The 24424-nt window shown below is 34.4% G+C and overlaps 3 protein-coding genes across 3 annotated transcripts; 2 read left to right on the forward strand and 1 right to left on the reverse strand.

Annotated features, from left to right (window-relative positions):
• The first annotated feature begins 303 nt into the window (after nucleotides 1-303).
• On the forward strand, nucleotides 304-7240 carry psme3 (proteasome activator subunit 3). The gene is made up of 10 exons (XM_037755994.1): nucleotides 304-471; nucleotides 2718-2750; nucleotides 2848-2910; nucleotides 3679-3783; nucleotides 3896-3944; nucleotides 4270-4388; nucleotides 4766-4902; nucleotides 5619-5673; nucleotides 6365-6451; nucleotides 6557-7240. The coding sequence occupies exons 1-10, from the start codon at nucleotides 430-432 to the stop codon at nucleotides 6635-6637; spliced, it is 771 nt and encodes a 256-aa protein (XP_037611922.1). The 5' UTR covers nucleotides 304-429; the 3' UTR covers nucleotides 6638-7240.
• Nucleotides 7241-15722: 8482 nt separating this feature from the next.
• Nucleotides 15723-18081, reverse strand: g6pca.1 (glucose-6-phosphatase a, catalytic subunit, tandem duplicate 1). The gene is made up of 5 exons (XM_037756133.1): nucleotides 17864-18081; nucleotides 17672-17781; nucleotides 17101-17206; nucleotides 16613-16728; nucleotides 15723-16424 (listed from the first exon to the last, which is right to left on the reverse strand). Exons 1-5 carry the CDS (start codon nucleotides 18079-18081, stop codon nucleotides 15916-15918), a joined length of 1059 nt encoding a protein of 352 aa, XP_037612061.1. The 3' UTR covers nucleotides 15723-15915.
• A 918-nt stretch (nucleotides 18082-18999) lies between these two features.
• g6pca.2 (glucose-6-phosphatase a, catalytic subunit, tandem duplicate 2) lies at nucleotides 19000-21627 on the forward strand. Its single transcript, XM_037756132.1, has 5 exons — nucleotides 19000-19311; nucleotides 19393-19502; nucleotides 20135-20255; nucleotides 20549-20664; nucleotides 20756-21627. Exons 1-5 carry the CDS (start codon nucleotides 19082-19084, stop codon nucleotides 21256-21258), a joined length of 1080 nt encoding a protein of 359 aa, XP_037612060.1. The 5' UTR covers nucleotides 19000-19081; the 3' UTR covers nucleotides 21259-21627.
• Nucleotides 21628-24424: the final 2797 nt, after the last annotated feature.

Consider the following 24424-nt stretch of genomic DNA (forward strand, 5'->3'; position numbering starts at 1 on the left):
TGTCAAGGGTCTAAATATTGTATATTCGTGACATCATGAATGGGCAGAAATCCTGACAGCTTGTTTCAAATGCTGTGTTTCTGAATACGGGCTGTGTGTATTTCCCTGTGGATTGAGTGTTTCGATACTTTCACAGTATTTATATAGGACTTAAGGCTGCTTTATAATAAAAAAAAACATGAAAATCTCACTTTCTTATAATATGGGACCTTTAACACATCCATAGCAGGAACCCACGGTGACGTTTCCGCGCATGCGCAGTCTGAGCATCTTTTTTCTCTCTCTCCTCTGCTGTCGCGTCTCATGACGTCATCTTTAAGCTCACAAAGTGTGGCTGACAGGTAAAAATAAGCCACACAGACAACACGTGTTATAGGTGAATTTAATGCTGTTGGGACAATCGTTTCTTCGCCTATTTGATCACATAAGATGTCTTCACTCCTCAAGGTGGACAATGACATTAAAACCAAGGTGAGGATTGTGTTTTTTAAGGTTAAACGACGTGTTTGTTGCCATGTTTAGCTAGCTAGCATGTTAGCCACGTTTCTGTAGCATGATAAAGAGAACTAATAGCCTGCAGGCTAACAGCTGCTAACCGGCTTCTTACAGCACACCTGTCTCACAGGTGATGTGTCACAGTGACGTTGAGCTTCTTGTAGGTGTGGAGGGAAGTTGTTTGTGTACATAACAGTTCTACTGGAGGAGCACATGCACTAAACAGGCCTAGTTAGCCAGTTCAACAAGCTACCTGCGTCATGTTATTATGATATATTATATATATTTATACCAGCTACACTTAAAGAGTCAATGGTGATAACTAAACAACAGTGTTTTGAAGAAGTATACAGATCCTTTAACGTTACCTAGCTAAGTAAAAGTACTACACACACTGTGGAAATACTAACTTGTGTTGTATTTTGTATAATATTTATCTAATTTTAACTCCTTTATATACTGTTGCGTAGTTTAATCTACAGAAATGCATCATATTCTATAAGATCATCATATGTTTGTAGTGTTTCTGTATTTCCTGGTGTTTTCTGCTTTGTGATGATGCATTTTCCAGCTGATCCAAGAGGCTTTTTAAAGAGTTTATTTAACTTAAGAAGAATTTTCTTCCTTCAGTTAATCAGAAACATTCAAATACAATATTTTAGTTTACACTGGACAGGAAGACTATGAGAAATTGTAATCTGAAAAGTAACTAAAAGCTGTCAGACACGTGTACTTAAGTACAGCACTTGTGTGTAAATGTCTTAGTTACTTAGTTTCCACCACTGCTAAATAAACCCACTTCTAGGCCTAAGTCACTATAACTACTATACCATTTTAACTCCTTTATATACTGTTGGATAGTTTAATCTACAGCAATGCATCATATTCTATAAGATCAGCATATGTTTGTAGTGTTTCTGTATTTCCTGGTGTTTTCAGCTTTGTGATGATGCTTTTTCCAGCTGATCCAAGAGGCTTTTTAAAGAGTTTATTTAGCTTAGGAAGAATTTTCTTCCTTCAGTTAATCAGAAACATTCAAATACAATATGTGAGTTTACACTGGACAGGAAGACTATGAGAAATTGTAATCTGAAAAGTAACTAAAAGCAGTCAGACAAGTGTACTTAAGTACAGTACTTGTGTGTCTTAGTTACTTAGTTTCCACCACTGCTAAATAAACCCACTTCTAGGCTTAAGTTACTATAATTACTATACCATTTTAACTCCTTTATATACTGTTGGATAGTTTAATCTACAGCAATGCATCATATTCTATAAGATCATCATATGTTTGTAGTGTTTCTGTATTTCCTGGTGTTTTCAGCTTTGTGATAATGCTTTTTTCCAGCTGATCCAAGAGGCTTATTGAAGAGTTTATTTAGCTTAAGAAGAATTTTCTTCCTTCAGTTAATCAGAAACATTCAAATACAATATTTTAGTTTACACTGGACAGGAAAACTATGAGAAATTGTAATCTGAAAAGTAACTAAAAGCTGTCAGACACGTGTACTTAAGTACAGTACTTGTGTGTAAATGTCTTAGTTACTTAGTTTCCACCACTGCTAAATAAACCCACTTCTAGGCCTAAGTCACTATAATTACTATACCATTTTAACTCCTTTATATACTGTTGGATAGTTTAATCTACAGCAATGCATCATGTTCTATAAGATCATCATATGTTTGTAGTGTTGCTGTTAATCAGAAACATTCAAATACAATATTTTTGTTTACACTGGACTGGAGGGATATGAAAAACTGCAATCTGAAAAGTAACTAAAGCTGTCAGATAAATGTACTTAAGTACAGCACTTGTGTAAATGTCCTTAGTTACTTAGTTTCCACCTCTGCTACATAAACCCACTTCTAGGCCTGTCACAATAATTACTATATCGATTTATCGTAGTATATGTGGACATGATGACTTCTCATTTTTGCTGACCTCGGTGTTGCCCGTTGTGTTTCCATGCATGTTTGTTTACATAAGGACATTTAGCCAACCTGATGCCAGAATAAACAGCAGGGTTTTGCAGACAGTTTTTTGTTAACAGAGCCCGAGAGTCCATTTTATTTAAAATTGTCTTGAAATGACAACAATATTGTTTATCATAATCGTGACAGGCCTAAACACTTCATGTCTAGCATTTAACAAAGGTAAATGAGTGGTTTTATATGTGGACTGTTGCATTCGGTCTCATATTTGGTCTCTTGTGTGTTCACAGGTTGATGCTTTCAGGGAACGTATCACTTCAGAAGTAAGTATCGGTTAACATGTAAAAAAAAAAAAAAAAAACATACAGTTATCAAAACTGTTTTGTTTTCCAAGCAACTAAAAGTTTGCATTTCTTTCAGGCAGAGGATCTAGTTGCAAATTTTTTCCCAAAGAAGTTGCTGGAACTTGATCACTTCTTAAAGGTCAGTTACAGGTTCACTCAACTCCATACACATTGCACAGTCTTAGACCAGTGTACATCTAAGTTAGGAATGTGTGATTAATAGATATAATCGTCTTATTGCCGAGTAAGTTTCCCTACAAGGAATTTGCCTTGGTGTTTTGATGCATGGCGATAAACATAGTAAGAGAGAAATAAAAAATAAAAGCAAGTACTGCAACAAATAAAGTGGAAAAATTGACAATAAAAATATGAATTTTGTTTTTTAAAATATATGTACAATATATCTGATTTAAAATGAAAGTTCACGGAATATAGTATAGAGGATATGTGCAATGTACAGAGATGATAATCCAAAAGATGTGCGTTAATGTAACACATTGAATTAGATGTGGAGATTTTATATTAATGTAACATGGAGTCTATGGAGCAAGATGAGAGTCAGTGCAAAGTATGTGTTGAAGATGTGGTTGTAGAACGTAAATGTACTGAAGCTCATCTAAAAACACTGTAAACACTGCACATGTGGGAGGAAGAAGAAGAAAGTGGAGGAAGAGGAGAAGAATATGAGTTCTGTCATAGATTTTCAACGTTGCCCACGCTGGTCTAAGACATATTAAAGGGGCAGCTACCACAGTATAAATGGTTCGGAAAAATATCTGACAGGTGACACATTTTTATAGTATCACGATATATATCATTATATATCACCCGACTCCTAGTCTTGTCAAGTCACAGAGCATCATTTGTAAAGGAAAATAATACAGCTAGTGTCCTTGTTGTCTTTCAGGATCCAATCATAAACATCGCTGACCTTAAGGAGATCCACTCGGAGATAAACCTGACGGTGCCAGACCCCATTTTGCTCTCAAACCTGCATGACGGACTAGAAGCGGTAAGGCTCCATTATAGGGTTGAATTGACTCCTCAGTGCTTATAATAATAACTGCTGTGTGCAGAGCAGAGGTGAGAGTGTAGCCTGATCCTGATTTTGTCTGTTTTCACAGCAAAATGCCAAAAAGAGGAAGCTGGAGGACGGAGCTGGGGAGGACAAAGGTTAGTATAAGTAGGTCTTAAACACAGCACTGCTTTCACTTCCATGTCGAGTTACATTCATGCTGATGTACAAATCTTTGCATTGAAATAAGACTTAAACAAGAATCTTCTTCACCTGAATTCAGTGCATTTTGTTCTCTGTTGTATAACAGAATCAAGCAGGAAGCACTTGATTTGATATGCAGCGGAGTTTTCTATGAGTGGAGCACAACTTTTAATATCACAGTTGATCATCTTTATTTAATTAGGGGGAAGTCAAAATCGCAATCAATATTTGAGTAATTGTTTAACCCTGCCTCCTTTCTCTCTTTCCCATGTCATCCAGTGACTGGCACCAAGGTCTTTGTCATGCCTGGTGGGATGATGAAGAGCAACGGAAGTCTTGTTGATCTTATTGAAAAGGTCAAACCAGAGATCAGGACACTCATAGAGAAATGTAACACAGTAAGTAAAATCTCTTCAACCAAGGACCGTACTCCTGCATCAGTAGTTTATCTCAGTAATGTTACTTTACTTTCAGTAACCCTACATGAGGTGTTACAGGTGGAAATGTGTAAAATAAGTGTAAGATTAATGAAGATTTATTGATAAAACGGAGGAAAAACAGCATGTCTAGCTTCAAGGTATAAAGCTCCATCATGTGAATGCATGTACAGTAGGTCATTGTTGCAAGAAAGATATCATGTATGCTGAACATCCCTTCCCAGTCAGTTACCGCAGGTGTTGGTGGATATGACTTCTGTACATCTTTGACTTGACTGAAAGCATACCAGATTTTGCTTCCTCCTTTTTTTAGCAGTTTTTTTTCTGTTCCTCTGCAGGTCAAAATGTGGGTTCAGCTGCTCATCCCCAGGATAGAGGATGGCAACAACTTCGGGGTGTCAATCCAGGAGGAAACAGTAGCTGAACTCAGAACAGTTGAAGGAGAGGCAGCATCTTACCTCGACCAGATATCAAGGTTTGTAGAAGTCCTAACTATGTTGTACATAATACCCTATGAGGCATGAACGTGATTACTTGTTGGGCTGGGTATCGCCACTGGTTTCCCGATTTGATTTAGGATATTTCAGTTAAAACACCAATTTTGTTTGTTTTGAGAAGTGCTAATGCTGTAAATTGTACAAGGAACCCTCTAACTGGGTTCGTTATTAAAAATGTTAATGTTTACATTAAGAATTGACCCTAAAGCAGTTATATTAATGTATTTTTCATTTATGAAAAACATTTTGCACATCTTGCATACGGCTTTGCTTTGGTCCAGCTTTACTTTGTCTTCATAGTTTTTAAATCTGAAATGCAACCAGACATCTACGTTTAGCTCCCGGCATGTTTTGATTCGCTTCTCTCTCACATGGACAGATCTTGTTGTGCGAAAAACCAAATGCTGGCCATGCGAGTCTAACAGGGTAAAAGCTTCACTCATCCACAGGAAAAGGCATATTTAAATGATCTATCTCTGGATATCATGAATCGATATCGCATCATTCAATTGAAGATCGATTTGAATCTGAAAATCCATTTTTTAAACCCAGCCCTAACTGCTTCGCTGCTACAGTGTATCTTCCTGGTTTGTTTCTTTACTTGTTTGTGTCTTCTTTACCAGATTTGTTCCGCATTGTTTATCAACTTTACTTGTCAGAGAGCCAACATTTTGTCTGTCTTCTTTACCTCTAGATACTACATTACAAGGGCAAAGCTAGTTTCTAAAATAGCAAAATATCCACATGTGGTAAGTGAATATTATTTGATGTGAATAATATAAATTATCTGTTTTCATTATGAGTATTGATGACTGGATGAAGCCTTATGATGCTTTGAGGTTTTCTTTTTCTGTTTGATAGAAGATTTAAACTCAGAAAGCTCAGTGACATCTGGTGGTTAGCAAAGATTTGAGCAGCCCTTCAACACCGGGACCAAACACTACACCTCACATATTTAATATTTTCAGTCTGGTGCTCATGTGTTACTAACTACAACTACACTATAAGTAACTTTTAATTTACTGTTGGGATAAATAAATGTATTTTACTCTGTTTAGTTTTACTCTTGTGGACTCTTACTGAGCTGTACTTCCTTTGGGGATTTAACGTGGCTTATTGGCGACTCACATGGTTGCTGGTTGTAATGTGTGTTTTTAATACTACTGCACCTCTTGAGCAGCTACTTTATCAGAAATACAACAGAAGAGCAGCTTATATACTCATATTTGCAGCATATTAACCATTTCATTTTGCGGGTTTCTTTATCCAAAATAAAATATTTAATTTGGTATTTTCAGGCCACAAAGTGGTAAAGGAAATAACAGTTGTGTGGACCTTGTGAGACTGTGGCTAAATGATATATTTAAGTGAAGATGCAGAATAAATGTTTACGTTGAATTGTGTTTTTTTCATTATTATTATTATTATTATTATTATTAGGAGGACTATCGGCGTACAGTAACCGAGATTGATGAGAAGGAATACATCAGTCTGAAGATCATAGTTTCTGAGCTCAGAAATCAATACGTAAGTTATTATATTTATTTCTAATATCACTATACATTCAAGTTTATTTTAGTTAATGGAAGTATTTTCCACATGATGATAATGTGTTTTTATGTTTCTGTGAAGGTAACGTTACACGACATGATTCTGAAGAACATTGAGAAGATCAAGAGGCCTCGAAGCAGTAATACCGAAGCGTTGTACTGATGTTCATCCAGCCATTTCAGCCTCCACCTCCCGTCTCCCCGCCATGCTTGTTGAGCCACGGTAGCCCGGTCCAGTCCCTCCGGATTCCAACTAGACATTCATCTACTTCAGTACAATCAACACAATCCAGTACAGAAACATCGCTTCCATAGATGGACACAACACACACATGTTTTTTGTTTTAAATGTAAAATATTTTTCTTGTTTTAAACCCTTCGAAGGTAAATGGGGAGATAGATCATAGACAACAAAAAAAGCGCTATGTATTTTTTAATTTTAATTAAACATTTCGTCCTCAGATCTTTTGTGAAATTGCTTCATTTATAGCTCTTAAGAAGAATTCAGAGCAAAGTGGTTTGTTTCATACCCACTGCTTCACTGAATGTTTTCGTTTTATTTAAGTCTTCATCCGGAGGAAGGTCGTTTAGAGGACACGCAACATGTTTGTTTTTTTTTCCGTGAATGTTATACATTATACACAATATAGTCGTAGGTTTTAGGTCTATAGGCTTATTAGTTTTCAGTGAAAATTCATAAGTCACCAAAGCATCTGTTATGTTGAGGCATTGATTCTATTGAATAAAACATTTTTTGATAAGAGAATTATTTTTGGCATTTATGTGTTTGCAAATATGTCTTATTAGATATTGGATAACATTTTTTTTTAGGGCTGTCAATTAAAATATTTAATGTGGTTAATCGCAAATTAATCACACTATTTTTCAGAATGTTTTTCAGACTTTTTTCCTTTCTTTTTTTTTTTTTTACCTTTTTCAGGCATTGTTTAGACTTTATTTTCCAGCATTTTTCAAACTTTTTTTTTCAGAAATTCTTTCCAGATTTTTTTCAGACTTTTCTTGGGACATTTTTTAGACTTTTTTTTCAAACTTTTTTTTTTTTTTACGGACATTTTTTTTAGTCTTTTTTTTCAAACATTTTTTTTTTTTACGGACATTTTTTTTTTATTTTTTTTTTACCTTTTTCAGACATTGTTTAGACTTTGGTTTTCCAACATTTTTCAAACTTTATTTTCAAACTTTTTTTCAAACTTTTTTTTCAGACTTTTTTCAGATTTATTTTTATGGAAATTTTTTCCAGACTTTTTTTTTTTTATTTTTTTTTACCTTTTTCAGACATTGTTTAGACTTTTGTTTTCCAACATTTTTCAAACTTTTTTTTCAAACTTTTTTTTCACACTTTTTTCAGATTTATTTTTATGGAAATTTTTTTCAGACTTTTTTTTTTTTTAATTTTTTTACCTTTTTCAGAAATTGTTTAGACTTTGGTTTTCCAACATTTTTCAAACTTTTTTTTAAACTTTTTTTTCAGACTTTTTTCAGATTTATTTTTATGGAAATTTTTTCCAGACTTTTTTTTTTTTTTTAATTTTTTTTACCTTTTTCAGACATTGTTTAGACTTTGGTTTTCCAACATTTTTCAAACTTTTTTTTCAAACTTTTTTTCAGACTTTTTTCAGACTTTTTTCTTATGGAAATTTTTTCCAGACTTTTTTTTTTTATTTTTTTTTACCTTTTTCAGACATTGTTTAGACTTTTGTTTTCCAACATTTTTCAAACTTTTTTTTCAAACTTTTTTTCCAGACTTTTTTCAGATTTATTTTTATGGAAATTTTTTCCAGACTTTTTTTTTTTTTTTTAATTTTTTTACCTTTTCAGAAATTGTTTAGACTTTGGTTTTCCAACATTTTTCAAACTTTTTTTTCAAACTTTTTTTTCAGACTTTTTTCAGATTTCTTTTTATGGAAATTTTTTCCAGACTTTTTTTTTTTTTTATTTTTTTTTACCTTTTTCAGACATTGTTTAGACTTTGGTTTTCCAACATTTTTCAAACTTTTTTTTCAAACGTTTTTTCAAACTTTTTTTAAGACTTTTTTCAGATTTATTTTTATGGAAATTTTTTCCAGACTTTTTTTTATTATTTTTTTACTTTTTTCAGAAATTGTTTAGACTTTTGTTTTCCAACATTTTTCAAACTTTTTTTTCAAACTTTTTTTCAAACTTTTTTTTCAAACTTTTTTTCAGACTTTTTTTTTCAGACATTTTTTCAGATTTTTTTCAGATTTCTTTTTATGGAAATTTTTTCCAGACTTTTTTTTTTTTATTTTTTTACCTTTTTCAGAAATTGTTTAGACTTTGGTTTTCCAACATTTTTCAAACTTTATTTTCAAACTTTTTTTCAAACTTTTTTTTCAGACTTTTTTCAGATTTATTTTTATGGACATTTTTTCCAGACTTTTTTTTTTTTTTAATTTTTTTACCTTTTTCAGAAATTGTTTAGACTTTGGTTTTCCAACATTTTTCAAACTTTTTTTTCAAACTTTTTTTTCAGACTTTTTTCAGATTTCTTTTTATGGACATTTTTTCCAGACTTTTTTTTTTTTTTTAATTTTTTTTACCTTTTTCAGACATTGTTTAGACTTTGGTTTTCCAACATTTTTCAAACTTTTTTTTCAAACTTTTTTTCAGACTTTTTTCAGACTTTTTTCAGATTTATTTTTATGGAAATTTTTTCCAGACTTTTTTTTTTTATTTTTTTTTACCTTTTTCAGACATTGTTTAGACTTTTGTTTTCCAACATTTTTCAAACTTTTTTTTCAAACTTTTTTTCCAGACTTTTTTCAGATTTATTTTTATGGAAATTTTTTCCAGACTTTTTTTTTTTTTTTTAATTTTTTTACCTTTTTCAGAAATTGTTTAGACTTTGGTTTTCCAACATTTTTCAAACTTTTTTTTCAAACTTTTTTTTCAGACTTTTTTCAGATTTCTTTTTATGGAAATTTTTTCCAGACTTTTTTTTTTTTTTATTTTTTTTTACCTTTTTCAGACATTGTTTAGACTTTGGTTTTCCAACATTTTTCAAACTTTTTTTTCAAACGTTTTTTCAAACTTTTTTTCAGACTTTTTTCAGATTTATTTTTATGGAAATTTTTTCCAGACTTTTTTTTATTATTTTTTTACTTTTTTCAGAAATTGTTTAGACTTTTGTTTTCCAACATTTTTCAAACTTTTTTTTCAAACTTTTTTTCAAACTTTTTTTTCAAACTTTTTTTCAGACTTTTTTTTTCAGACATTTTTTCAGATTTTTTTCAGATTTCTTTTTATGGAAATTTTTTCCAGACTTTTTTTTTTTTATTTTTTTACCTTTTTCAGAAATTGTTTAGACTTTGGTTTTCCAACATTTTTCAAACTTTATTTTCAAACTTTTTTTCAAACTTTTTTTTCAGACTTTTTTCAGATTTATTTTTATGGATATTTTTTCCAGACTTTTTTTTTTTTTAATTTTTTTACCTTTTTCAGAAATTGTTTAGACTTTGGTTTTCCAACATTTTTCAAACTTTTTTTTCAAACTTTTTTTTCAGACTTTTTTCAGATTTCTTTTTATGGACATTTTTTCCAGACTTTTTTTTTTTTATTAAATTTTTTTACCTTTTTCAGACATTGTTTAGACTTTGGTTTTCCAACATTTTTCAAACTTTTTTTTCAAACTTTTTTTCCAGACTTTTTTCAGATTCATTTTTAATGGAAATTTTTTCCAGACTTTTTTTTTTTTTAATTTTTTTACCTTTTTCAGAAATTGTTTAGACTTTGGTTTTCCAACATTTTTCAAACTTTTTTTTCAAACTTTTTTTCCAGACTTTTTTCAGATTTATTTTTATGGAAATTTTTTCCAGACTTTTTTTTTTTTTAATTTTTTTACCTTTTTCAGGAATTGTTTAGACTTTGGTTTTCCAACATTTTTCAAACTTTTTTTTCAAACTTTTTTTCCAGACTTTTTTCAGATTTATTTTTAATGGAAATTTTTTCCAGACTTTTTTTTTTTTTTAATTTTTTTACCTTTTTCAGAAATTGTTTAGACTTTGGTTTTCCAACATTTTTCAAACTTTTTTTTCAAACTTTTTTTTTTTTTAAATTTTTTTGCCTTTTTCAGAAATTGTTTAGACTTTTATTTTTCAAACTTTTTTTTCAAACTTTTTTTCAAACTTTTTTTTCAGACTTTTTTCAGATTTATTTTTATGGAAATTTTTTCCAGACTTTGTATTTTTTATTTTTTTTTACCTTTTTCAGACATTGTTTAGACTTTGGTTTTCCAACATTTTTCAAACTTTTTTTTCAAACTTTTTTTCAAACTTTTTTTCAGATTTTTTTCAGATTTCTTTTTATGGAAATTTTTTCAAGACTTTTTTTTTTTTTAATTTTTTTACCTTTTTCAGAAATTGTTTAGACTTTGGTTTTCCAACATTTTTCAAACTTTTTTTTCAAACTTTTTTTCAAACTTTTTTTTCAGACTTTTCTTTCAGACTTTTTTAAGATTTCTTTTTATGGAAATTTTTTCCAGTCTTTTTTTTTTTAATTTTCTTTACCTTTTTCAGACATTGTTTAGACTTTGGTTTTCCAAAATTTTTCAAACTTTTTTTTCAAACTTTCTTTCAAACCTTTTTTTCAGACTTTTTTTTCAGACTTTTTTCAGATTTCTTTTTATGGAAATTTTTTCAAGACTTTTTTTTTTTCATTTTCTTTACCTTTTTCAGAAATTGTTTAGACTTTTGTTTTCCAATATTTTTCAAACTTTTTTTTCAAACTTTTTTTCAGACTTTTTTCAGATTTATTTTTATGGAAATTTTTTCCAGACTTTTTTTTTTATTTTTTTTTTTTTACCTTTTTCATACATTGTTTAGACTTTTGTTTTCCAACATTTTTCAAACTTTTTTTTCAAACTTTTTTTTCAGACTTTTTTCAGATTTCTTTTTATGGAAATTTTTTCCAGACTTTTTTTTTTTTAAATTTTTTTATCTTTTTCAGAAATTGTTTAGACTTTTGTTTTCCAACATTTTTCAAACTTTTTTTTCAAACTTTTTTTCAAACTTTTTTTCAAACTTTTTTTTCAGACTTTTTTTCAGACATTTTTCATTTTTTGTTCTACGGAAATTTTTTCCAGGATTTTTCTTTTCTTTTTTTTTTTTTTTACCTTTTTCAGACATTGTTTAGACTTTGGTTTTCCAACATTTTTCAAACTTTTTTTTCAAACTTTTTTTCAAACTTTTTTTTCAGACTTTTTTTCAGACATTTTTCAGATTTTTTTTTACGGAAATTTTTTCCACTTTTCTTTTTTTAATTTTTTTAATCTTTTTCAGACATTGTTTAGACTTTGGTTTTCCAACATTTTTCAAACTTTCTTTTCAAACTTTTTTTCAAACTTTTTTTTCAAACTTTTTTTCAGACATTTTTCAGATTTTTTTCAGATTTCATTTTATGGAAATTTTTTCCAGACTTTTTTTTTTTAAATTTTTTTACCTTTTTCAGAAATTGTTTAGACTTTTATTTTTCAAACTTTTTTTTCAAACTTTTTTTCAAACTTTTTTTTCAGACTTTTCTTTCAGACTTTTTTCAGATTTCTTTTTATGGAAATTTTTTCAAGACTTTTTTTTTTTTTATTTTTTTTTACCTTTTTCAGACATTGTTTAGACTTTGGTTTTCCAACATTTTTCAAACTTTTTTTTAAAACTTTTTTTTCAAACTTTTTTTCAGACTTTTTTTTCCAGACATTTTTTCAGATTTTTTTCAGATTTCTTTTTATGGAACTCTTTTCCAGATTTTTATTTTTTTTCATTTTTTTACCTTTTTCAGAAATTGTTTAGACTTTTATTTTTCAAACTTTTTTTTCAAACTTTTTTTCAGACTTTATTTCGGACATTTTTCAGACTTTTTTTTCCCAACATTTTTAAAAAGAAAATTTTAGACTTTTTTTCGGACATTTTTCAAACTTTTTTTTTACAGTCATTTTTTCCAGATTGTTTTCAGACTTTTTTTTGGAATATTTTTCAGACTTTTCTTGGGACATTTTTCAGACTTTTTTTTTTTTTTTTTTTTTTTTTTACCTTTTTCAGACATTGTTTAGGCTTTATTTTCAAACTTCTTCTTTTTTACGGACATTTTTTTAGTCTTAGTCTTTTTTTCAGACTTTTTTCGGACATTTTTCAGACTTTTCTTGGGACATTTTTCAGACATTTTTTTAGACTTTTTTTTCCAACTTTTTTTTTTTTTTACAGACATTTTTTTAGTCTTTTTTTCCCAACATTTTTCCATCTTTTTGTTTCCCAGACTTTTTTCAGACTTTTTTTTCCAACTTTTTTTTTTACGGTCATTTTTTTCCAGAATTTTTTCAGTCTTTTTTTTGGGACATTTTTCAGACTTTTCTTGGGACATTTTTCAGACTTTTTTTTTTTTTTTTTTTTTTTTTTTTTACCTTTTTCAGACATTGTTTAGACTTTATTTTCCACTATTTTTCAAACTTTTTTTTCAGACTTTCTTTCGGACAGTTTTCAGACTTTTTCTTGGGACATTTTTCAGACTTTTTTTTCAGCCATTTCTTTAGACTTTTTTTCAAACTTTTTTTTTTTTTACGGACATTTTTTTAGTCTTTTTTTTCCAACATTTTTCTAACATTTTTTTTTACGGTCATTTTTTCCAGACTTTTTTCAGACTTTTTTTTTCCAACATTTTTCAAACCATTTTTTTTCCAGTCATTTTTTCCAGACTTTTTTCAGACTTTTTTTTCCAACATTTTTTCAACATTTTTTTTTACGGTCATTTTTCAGACTTTTTTTTCAGACATTTTTTTAGACTTTTTTTCAAACTTTTTTCCAAGAAAAATTTAGACGGGGAAACAGTTTTCAACACAACACCGACTGCAGGGCTCCGTATGTAGATATAAACGGCTCATTCTGAGGTAACGAAAACACAAAGATTCTTATTTTAAGGTGATTATACACTAATGAAAACATAGTTATTAATATAATATTACATTTCATTTAGATCCCCCTAAATCACACTGTTCCTGTAATCTATATCATTCTTCCTTTAAGAAGACTAAACATGGTTATAGTGCATTAACAATACAGCGTTTTCTTTGTCTGTTTAAACTACCTTTATTGTGGAAAACACAGCTGTTATTAATGCATTTAGAAGCTCACTTCTGAGCCATTTTTCCCAATTTGTCAGTCCAAAATTTCACCTGGGCAGACTTTTAAAATCAACTTACATGATAAATACAATAAACATCTTTTTCAGTGGGGTCAAATCTATTTGGGTGGACAGCCCCTTCTTTCTCAGACTGAGGTTGATGTTTTTGTGTTTTTCCTGATGAGACAGTATTGATAAAATTATAGATAATAACTGAGAAAAACAACCAATTTGCGCCGACTGTCGTAAACATGAATGGATGTAAACAACAGCGTGGTGTTGCTCAATGTTCCTGACGCTTCCCGCTGAATCCCCCTCTCTCTGTCTGTCTATTCTCCCACAATGCAACCTGCCCTCACAGAGCATACAGATATGACTTCATGACATAAGCACCGGAAAATTGTTAAGAGGGCCCTCAGAGATAAGATGGTTAAAAGGAGACTTTGCAGTTGGGAAACTGCGCGCAGCCACGCTTATTATGTCATCAAAAGCGGCCTCACCTTGACCTTGTGTGTTGTGTACAACTGAGATTAACCCTCTGAGACTTTTGACATTTGGAGATTTCTGCAAGAATTGCATATTTCAGCGATTGGATAGCGAGCTCTTCTGTTGTGTAAATTGCTCAGAAACCCCCTTATTGTCATCTAGCTAGGAAAGCCATCCATCCTCTGAATGCTCTAGGTCTGAAGTTTGTGACTGTAAAGTTTCATGAGGCTGTGATTATCCTAGAGGTCACCACAGGTCATTTTATACAGTGAGGTCAAATAAAAAAAAAATTGTCTCACTACAATGAAATGGCTACTATGGGGACTAACATCATCACCCATGAATACAGTTGGGTGAAAATAACACATTTATACTGCATGTTTTTTGCCCAAACTGCATGTGATTATCATTAAATGGGCATGTCTGTAAAGGGGAGACTCGTGGGTACCCATAGAACCCATTTACATTCACATATCTTGAGGACAGAGGTCAAGAGACCCCTTTGAAAATGGCCATGACAGTTTTTCCTCGCCAAAATTTAGTGTAAATTTAAAGCATTATTTAGCCTCCTTCCCGACAAGCTAGTATGACATGGTTGGTACCAATGAATTCTTTAGGTTTTTCTACTTTCATGTGATATCTGTATCTTCACTCTAGCTTTAAAACTGAACCTATGATCGATCATACTATTACTACTTTTTTTATTACTACTTCAGTGACTTCAGGTGACGTATAATTGCCGTCATTTTATAATCTAATTATCAGCGTTGCAGAGGTGTGTCTGTCACATCAATCCTGCTGATGTCAGTACCACACACCCTTTGATATGTCGCCTGAACAATGTACCGCTTTTAGAGCCTTAAAGGGACACACGTGTTGTCTGCAACGCATTCTGACCCTTGACCCGGCGTGTCTCTTCTGAAAGCTCGTGGTGAACGGCTGTGTCACTATGTGGGACTGCCGAGTGAAGCGAGCGTGCTCGGGTTAATATTTGATGGTTGTTCCTGCCAGAGAATTAATCAGTATCTGTCTGAGACATTCAGGGAAACCCGACAGGGACAGCACGGTACTACTAAAAATAAGCACAAGTCTTTACAGAAAGAAAGTGGTTATAAAAAACTGTTTTTATTCCATCATTTATGCATCATTGAGCCGAAAAAGCACTAACTTGTATAAAAAATGTTTCTTACATGTGTATACTGACATTAAAGGGGACGTATTGTGCTCATTTTCAGGTTCATACTTGCATTTTGGGTTTCTACGAGAACATGTGTACATGCTTTAATGTTAAAAAAATACATCATTTATCTCATACTGTCTGTCTGAATATACCTGTATTCACCCTCTGTCTGAAACGCTCCGTTTTAGGCGCCTGTCTCTTTAAGAAAAGCCCAGTCTGCTCTGATTGGCTTGTGAGAAAAATATGGTGCACCGACAGAGGTAGTTCTCAAGTCGTGGGCGATATATTCTAATGAGCCTGCATGTGATATAGGAAGGAGAGCCAAATCTGAATGGCTTGTTGAATCACACTTTTTCTGATTTGTCTTTCACATGTACTTTATATATTTCTGATGATGAACGATTGATGACAGATGAATAGACCAGCTACCCCCCAGAATGCTCCACGATTCCCTATATTTCCCCAAATGTCGAACCACAGTACATATTCCTTAAAGGAACTGATATCCAGGCCAGCACAATAACCTCAGGGACATTATCCAAAACATCTAAATGTCTTTGTGAAGAAACAAACCCGACTAAATACAGAAAATTAAACTAATAATTGACTTTAAAGTACAAGTTGTGTCCGAATCACAAGTTCTTGTCTCCTCTCTTTCCCTCGCAGATCCAGCAGAGCGCCCAGGGAACCAGAGCGGTTGGGATTAAAGGTGCAACTGCACTTTTACCAAAAGACAGGAAATAGAAAGTCATAAGATTTTCAGAAGGAAATGTCCATCCGTCCAGCAGCTGCAGCAGGAATAAGGAGACAACGATACATCCCATCTTGAAACTGGAGCTCGTTTTCTCGGTCTTGGTCTCGGCGTAGAGGGGCGAGTGCAGGCCCAGGCCGAGGCCGAACAGGGTGCCCATGTTACGCAGGAGGCTGGCGAACGGCGTGGAGTCCAGGTGGACCCACTCGGGCTTCACGCACCACTTCTGGGCTTTCTCCAGAGTCCACAGCAGGTCCACACCCACAGCTTTGAGGATGAGGTAGAAGCCGACGGCGAAGGAGGTCAAGAAGAGAGTCGTGTAGAAGTATCTCTTCATGCTGGCGTTGTAGATGGACGTCATCTTCGAGACGACTTCAGCAACAAGTACACCTACAAAAACAGAGAAGGAGGGTCCATCACACAGAGGACCAGAAGAGCTTTTAGATGAGTAATGGTTTTATTGCACTCTGACCACTTCCCTAATATTATATGTATGATAATAGGAGCCAAATATGACATAAATCTCCACTTTCATCACTATAAAATGTATAAATCTTGACTTATTTGGGCAGACTGACCTGTTATGACTCCAGCAACGACCTGGTGTGGGAAGTGGGCCGCCATGTAGACCCTGGACATGCAGACCAGCAGCTCCACCAGGCCCATTAACATCCACAGGCCTACCTGCAAGAATCTGATAGAGAGGGAATAACACTGAATATGAGTGCACAGGGTTTAGAGGATAATTGAATTCAATTTGAAGATAAAAACATTTGAGATTTGGGGCTATTTTGCTTCCATAACATGTCTACTTTCAGACTAGTGGGAAAAAAAACATACAAAATACACATTCAGGTGATTATTTTACTACTTTGTCGATCTGCGTCTGTAGATTCCTCCTAAATTCACCAAAAGTTGGCATTGGATAAGGCCTCATTTGCATATTTAAACATAAAAACTTAATAAATAATTGTCTTAATGTAAGTAATTAACTGGGGAAGTTTCATAATGATATCTATTAGTTCATTTTTCTTTTATCCTATTCAGTGTATTACCACAGACTCACTTGTATAGTAAAAGGGGGCATCGCTTCTCTGTTGCAACAGCGAGTAGCGCCGTTATCATCACGTACCAGACGCCTGCTGCACCCATAGCGTGACCTGATGGGCTTCCTGCAAGGAAGAGGTGAGATGCAATTATTTATTACTTAATTAGCTGTACGTATTAGCTGAATATTATATTCCATTTCTGCTAATAGCTCCCCTGAAATACTACACACTGTTCCTTTAAGTGCTGTACTTGAGTAAATAGACTTGTGTAACTAAGTATACTGTATATATGCAGACAGAAAAGAAACCAAGCAAATGCAATCACTAAACCATTCACCAGAAAGGAGACATTGTGCAATCCAAATTACAACCCCTTTACACAAAGATAAAAATCACTACAAAAGGTCAAAGGTTGTGGAGTTTATGACCTCAGAGATCATATTCATTCAAAGAAAGCCACGAGCCAAACACTGTAGATATTATCTGGCTAATAGTTTACTGTACCAGATAAACCATTCAGCTATAACAGACTAAATCAATCAAGGAATCATCATGTGATCCTCTACAGGTCTGGTTCATGAACTGTACCTGGTCCGGTCTCACATGTGATGGGAAACTGCTGCAGAGAAGGTGCCGGTCCTGCTCCATAAAACCGGGTCTCATGAACCCACCAGTACGGTCTCTCCCCAAACAGAACCCTGCCATGGAAACACACCAATAAACTCACAATACAACCCTTCTCTTTATGTGTTGACATTACATTTAAAAACAGCTGTTTACCATTTCAGGACCAGGTTGAGCCAGTCTCCGAGGACGGCCACCCAGATGAGCCGGAGCCCCGTGTCCCTCCGCAGGTGGAACCAGATGGGGAAGAAGCAGAAGTACGTGGTGTGCAGGTCGGCCACCGTGGACGCCAAGCTGAACAAACCCTCGTAGCTGCTGTACGCGGTCTGCAGATGGACCGCCAGCTCGACCCCCCAGCTGTGGAGAAGATCCATGATATCACAACCTCCTGCCTGAGGATGGTGCACTGAATCTGGGTCTCTCTGTTAGTCCAGACAGTCTCCTCTTGATCTGCCTCTGTGTGATCCCCCATCGGACTTTACTCAAGGCTAGCAAAATTTGTTTGCCTTTGGGACGGGTGCAGACGGGTTCCTTAACCTTTACACCCCTCGAGGCCCCCTTGTGCTATAATCCATCACCCTCTGACGGATCACAGATTTCTGGGAAAACCTTTTATTTTTGATCTCTGATCAATGAAAATGGAGCAGCTTCTGTTCTGAGCTCAAGCTTGTGAAATCCAATTGATCAAATTTAGTCCTCTGTGTCCCATACAGATATAGGGCGTCATTTGTTACTTCCTATACTCCGAATGTGAGAACATTTGTACCTCAAAACAAGATCAAATATGAGCTCATCTACTCGTCACGACGGAGCAGTGACTTGTAGACAACCTACAACCTATCCAATCATCTGTTTTATCCCTGACTATCTCCTCAGCTTCAATCATTTAATCATTGACCTCCTTATGTAACCTACAAATGGATCACTCCAATCAGAAAAACACAATTACATAACTGACAAATTGTTACTCAGTGGCTGCACGAATATAAGAAAGAAGTAATTAAAGAAAGGCTGATGTTAAAGATATTTTTGCAGCTCAATGAAATCTGCAGACTGGTTTGTTTGTGAGTGATTTAATTGTGAAATCCAGTCCACTTCCTCTCTTTGCTGCGTACAGTAGTTCAGCGACAAAGACACCAATTGACGTTTTCCCGCTATCTTCTCAACATGTTTGTGTGACAAACCTCCCAAACTCTCCTGACTGCCGGTGTTTTATTATACATGTGCAAGGTCCAAAGGTCAGCGTGAGCATGCGTTTTGGCAGTGGGTCCCTCTGGTATAAAACCAACCAGCTGTGTTACTGATAGCAACAGTTTTCTTGTCACACAGCAGCACCAGGCTGAGATTTCACTCCCTCTCTCTTGAGGCAAAAAGATGAACGCCATAATGGACGCCATGCAGGGCTTTGGGGTGAGCACCACCCACTACCTGCAGACCAACTACCAGGACGCTCAGGGTTGGTTTCTCTGGGTCTCCTGGGCGGCGGACCTCAGGAACACCTTCTTCATCTTCTTCCCGCTTTGGATTCACCTGCGTTCTTCGGTGGGCATCAAGCTCATCTGGGTGGCCGTGATCGGAGACTGGCTCAACTTGGTGTTCAAATGGTGAGTCAAGGGAAATCTTTTGAATTGTGAGTTCTTCAAATGACATTTTTTCTTAATGGAGTGCATGTTTCTGTTCTTCAGGATTCTGTTTGGCGAGAGGCCGTACTGGTGGGTCCACGAGACGGCTCATTATGCAAACACACTTCGTCCTCACATCGAGCAGTACCCCATGACCTGTGAGACCGGGCCAGGTGAGATATGACACTATACATGCATGGATGGACCCGTTAACCTCCAGTTCTTCCCACTCTCCTGGAATATCACATGGCCTCAGGTTGGCTGTGTGGTTATCTGATTTAACACTAATAAATCTACCTACAGTATGTGGGTGCAATATCAGCTGCAGATTTGGATTTGGAAAATTGTGCAGAAATAATATATAATAAATGCATAATGATATATATATATATATAAATACATACATTTAAAAATAAATATAAAATAAATGCAAAAATAAGTAAATAATTATTAATGCAAAAAATAAAAAAAAACATGCTAAAATAAATAGATTTAAAAATTAATAAAAAATAAATACATAAATAAAAAAAAGGGAAAATTAAATAGAAGAATAAATAAATAAGGGAATCAATACAAAGATAAATAAATAAAGAAGCAAATTAAAACAGAAATGTCAATTTATGTCCCATTTTATCAATGAATTAATTGCTAGTAGTAACATTACAATGAGATAAAATGTTCCTCATTCATTCATTCAGTCACTTTGAAACAACAAAAGCTGATGAATGAACAATGCAGTCATTGTTGTTCTTAAGTGAATCAGCCTCTGATATCAACCCTCTGTGTTTATGTGTGTTTTATCCAGGCAGCCCCTCTGGCCACGCGATGGGAGCCGCTGGCGTCTACTACACCCTGGTGACCTCCATCCTCGCCATCATGACCAGCAAGAAGAAGTATGGAGGCAAGAAATCCACCAACAAGGAATGGTGAGTGAGAAGACTATTGATGTCGGTGTTGTTTACCATTTTTGTGCAGAGCTTATCGCTGAGGACATTCTATCTGTCCTGTGCTGGGGTTGATCATTGACTCCTGACAACTATCGGCTGGAGAGGAGAGATTATTCATGAGTTGTTTTGACGTCCAGGCAGCTGAAGTTCTCATGACTTTGTCAATTGTTATATAGCTTTAAAAGGTTGACTTGCTTTGACGACTCTGCTGGTGTTCTGGTGTCTTGTGACACATGAATTGAGCTCAGTTGTCTGATTGTGTATGTTGACAGGTATCTGAAGGCTGTGTTGTGGACGCTGTTTTGGGGAGTCCAGGTGTGCGTCTGTCTCTCCAGGGTCTTCATCGCCGCCCACTTCCCCCACCAGGTCATTTGTGGCGTCATCTCAGGTCAGTAGAAATCTTCTAATACCTCAGTTTATTGGTCGGCAGACTAAGATGTAACACATAATATTAACCTGGACATGTCGATGTATTGTAGGTATGATCGTGGCGGAAGCCTTCAACAGAATTCAGTGGATCTACAACGCCAGCATGAAGAAATACTTCTACACGACTCTCTTCTTGACTTCCTTCGCCGTCGGCTTCTACCTCATCCTGAAAGCTGTGGGTGTGGACCTGCTGTGGACTCTGGAGAAAGCCCAGAAGTGGTGCGTGAAGCCCGAGTGGGTCCACCTGGACTCCACGCCATTCGCCAGCCTCCTGCGTAACATGGGCACCCTGTTCGGCCTGGGTCTGGGCCTGCACTCGCCGCTGTACACCGAGACCAAGAAGAGCAGCAGCAAGCTGGTGAAAGCGGCGTGCGTCGTCAGCTCTCTGGTCCTGCTGCACCTGTTTGACTCCTTCAAGCCTCCCACGCACACCGCCGCCCTCTTCTACCTGCTGTCCTTCTGCAAGAGCGCCACTGTGCCTCTGGTCACCGTCAGCATCATCCCGTACTGCGTGAACGGAGCTCTGAGTCTGCAGAACAAGAAGGGACTGTGAGCAGTAAATTCAGATTATACAGACTAATGACAAGGAATCTCTTCCTGATCAAAAAACAACAAGTTTCCTCTGGTGCTTCATAAGTCCAACTGATCCTCAGGAAGATCAACGGGACATTGTGACTGGTGTGATTTGGACGCTGACCTCTATGAACAACATTTGACACTAAGTGAAAGCACTATCCAGGATGCCCAGCGGCACTTACAAAGACCACTTCTGAATTCAGCAAAATGTGATAAGCTGCAGCTGCTGCTGTGTTAAACCTCATATGCTATTTCAACTGTATTAGTAATGTATTTTAAATGTTATAGAAAGTATTTTTTGAAACTGTTTGGAATATTTTTTAATAAAAAAAATCTTGAAAATGTATTTAATGACTTGGTTCATATTTTACTGGACTGAACTACATGATTATTTAGTCATTAATCAGCTTTTATCTATTAAAACACATACAGTAAATAGTCTCCACTCGCCAGTAGTGGAATAACTATATTGGGATCAAACACTAGCTCTAGATAAGGACTTTCACATGTTCACGTCGGCCACCGTAGTTCTCCGACACGCTTGGCACACGGGAGAAGTTTCAGTTGGTTGCAATCTGCAACCTCGCTGCTAGATGCTGCCAAATCCTGCACACTGCACCTTTAAGTATATCAAAGTAAAAAACTACTTAGGTAAAAGCACAGCATTGAAAATTGTACTCAGGTAAAGGAACAAATGTATCTTATGCGAGTATAAAAGCATTCATCAAACAACGACAAGTGTCCCTTCTCAGAGTGTTGTCATATTTTTGAATTATTACCACTATTTTAATGTATTAACTGGTTGAAGTGGATCTATTTTGACTATATTGGTAAATGGTGAATGGTCTTGCATTTTATTTTCTAGTCTTCCGCTTTACACTACATGTCAGCGTTCACCGATTCACACACACATTCATACACTGATGGCAGAGGCTTCCATGCAAGGTGCCAACTTGCCCATCAGGATCTAATCTAAAACTCATTAACACACCGATGGCACGGCCCAATTTGGGGTTCAGTATCTTGCTCAAGGACACTTCGACATGCCATGCCAAACCGCCGACCTTCTGATTGATGGACGACCCGCTCTACCGCTGAGCCACAAACGCCCCTATATTATATATTATAATATTATATTTGGTAACTCTGTATTTCAGAGGAAAATATTGTACGTGTAACACCACTACATTTATCTGACAATTAGAATTACTAGTTGTTTCCCCTCAGGTTAGATTTATCCTCACAGAACTTTTGAACAGCAGACAACTCAAAAGTGTGATTCCTCTGTAATTGTTACAGACACTTTTCCTCTTAAACATAAACTAGCACACAAACCGAGCACCCAGTCTTCAGAGTCTTGCTAAACAAAAAGATATATAGGGGCATAAAAATGCAGTCAGTGCTTTTAATATACTCGTTCAAGACTTAGTTGCTGCTTTTCCTTAATTTCTTGTTCAGTAAAACCAGCATTTAACACATACTATCAAAAGAGTATCCATTACAGCCAACTTAAAAAATACTCAGTAATCAGTACATCCCAGTCAAACTATGTTTTAAAATGCTTGTGGAAGTGTTTATTACCTTTACCAGAGCTGTTCAGCATCTTCTACAACTCCACTTTCTTCCTATAGGCCTTCCGTGCTATAACTGTTTCTTATACTCTTAACTTTTTGTCCTTACACATTCAGTGGTAAACACATTTCTATGAATATTACACTTTTTTTTTTTTTTACTTTTAGGTATTCTTGTCTTTTTTTGTCTGCATTTATTTTGTCTTTTTGAGAAATATAATCTTCATATTATTAATCATAAAACCACAGACCTCCTTCGTTATTTCATCCACTGACATGTTGTCTATAGGTCAGACAACAATTTATCCACCATATCATGCTGTATATTTTCTATAAACTCATCTTGTTTTTGTTAGAAATACATACACACATGTCCCCCTTGCAGAAATCTCATGTCCCATTTTGACTGTTGTACAACCTCATAAAGGTGAAGATAACATTTGGGCAAATCCAGATATGAATGATTAACTCAGCAGCAGAGCCCTGGCCTTTAGCCTGACATGCTGCGATGACATACGTCCACACGTCATGCAACCGTCTGAGGCTGAACATCCAATATTTGTCTGTTTGTGTTTTGCAGAATACACGCAAAACATCCCTGATGAACATTGACTTATGGAAAAGTGTGTCACTGCCGTCACTGCAGTTTCTCAACAAAAATGGGTCAAGACTTAATGCTGCAAAATTAAATACAAGTTACATATATCTTTAAACAAACAGGTATTGGTCATGACTGCAAAATTTGTTTTATTTCTAATTTCTTATTCTTATTTTTATTATTTATTTATATTTCTCTACATTTATTGTGTTATATGTTGTAGCATTATGTACATCATTTTCATGATACAAACGCCTTTATTTCTATTTTCTTACATTTCTTTATGCTTTATAGAAGAGCAACTGTAACATCCCATTTTTTATATGCAAACAAAAATGCAGGTTTTAAGATGTTTTATATTTATGCATCATTATATTTCCAGGTGGCTTTATGTTTATTCCAAAACATATTTGCATTTATTTATGTATTTATTTATGTATTTATTTATGTATTTATTTATTTATTTATTTATTCTTATTTAATTTTTATCATGAAAAATGATTAACACTTTGAAATCAATATTTGAGTTTATTTTACAATAAATGAGACCATTCCTGGAAAGAAAACTCTTTGTTCACAGGTCAGTTAAACTGCTGATGCTGCAGCATTGTTGGTGTGTACACAGACCACAGAGGTGAAACTGAGACACGTGATCTGCACCACACGTCTGCATCATGATGTCAATTCCTTTCCTTTTTTTTTTCCTTAGGCAATAGGCAATATAGCAGTTTACATAGTTAAACATTTGCAATAACATATTTTATTATTTGAATCCAGAGTGTTATTCTCTCTGAGACTGTGCAACTCTGCATGTTATTCACATTGTAGGAAATGTTCCAAAAATATAAATAAAATTATATATATATATATATATATATATATATATATATATATATATATACACACACATATATATATATACATATACACACATGTGTGTGTGTGTTATTTTATTCGTATTTTTTTTTTTTTTT

The sequence above is a fragment of the Sebastes umbrosus genome, chromosome 20 (assembly GCF_015220745.1).
Source record: "Sebastes umbrosus isolate fSebUmb1 chromosome 20, fSebUmb1.pri, whole genome shotgun sequence".
Classification (NCBI taxonomy): Eukaryota; Metazoa; Chordata; class Actinopteri; order Perciformes; family Sebastidae; genus Sebastes; species Sebastes umbrosus.

Coding starts and splice junctions, on each gene's coding strand:
- g6pca.1 (XM_037756133.1), bottom strand. CDS start 18,081: ATGGATCTTCTCCACAGCTGGGGGGTCGAGCTGGCGGTCCATCTGCAG. Junction 17,782..17,863: donor CTCAACCTGGTCCTGAAATG/GTAAACAGCTGT, acceptor TTTCCATGGCAG/GGTTCTGTTTGGGGAGAGAC. Junction 16,729..17,100: donor TGCCCCCTTTTACTATACAA/GTGAGTCTGTGG, acceptor CCTCTCTATCAG/ATTCTTGCAGGTAGGCCTGT.
- g6pca.2 (XM_037756132.1), top strand. CDS start 19,082: ATGAACGCCATAATGGACGCCATGCAGGGCTTTGGGGTGAGCACCACC. Junction 19,312..19,392: donor CTCAACTTGGTGTTCAAATG/GTGAGTCAAGGG, acceptor TCTGTTCTTCAG/GATTCTGTTTGGCGAGAGGC. Junction 19,503..20,134: donor GACCTGTGAGACCGGGCCAG/GTGAGATATGAC, acceptor TGTTTTATCCAG/GCAGCCCCTCTGGCCACGCG.
- psme3 (XM_037755994.1), top strand. CDS start 430: ATGTCTTCACTCCTCAAGGTGGACAATGACATTAAAACCAAG. Junction 2,751..2,847: donor GGGAACGTATCACTTCAGAA/GTAAGTATCGGT, acceptor CATTTCTTTCAG/GCAGAGGATCTAGTTGCAAA. Junction 2,911..3,678: donor AACTTGATCACTTCTTAAAG/GTCAGTTACAGG, acceptor GTTGTCTTTCAG/GATCCAATCATAAACATCGC.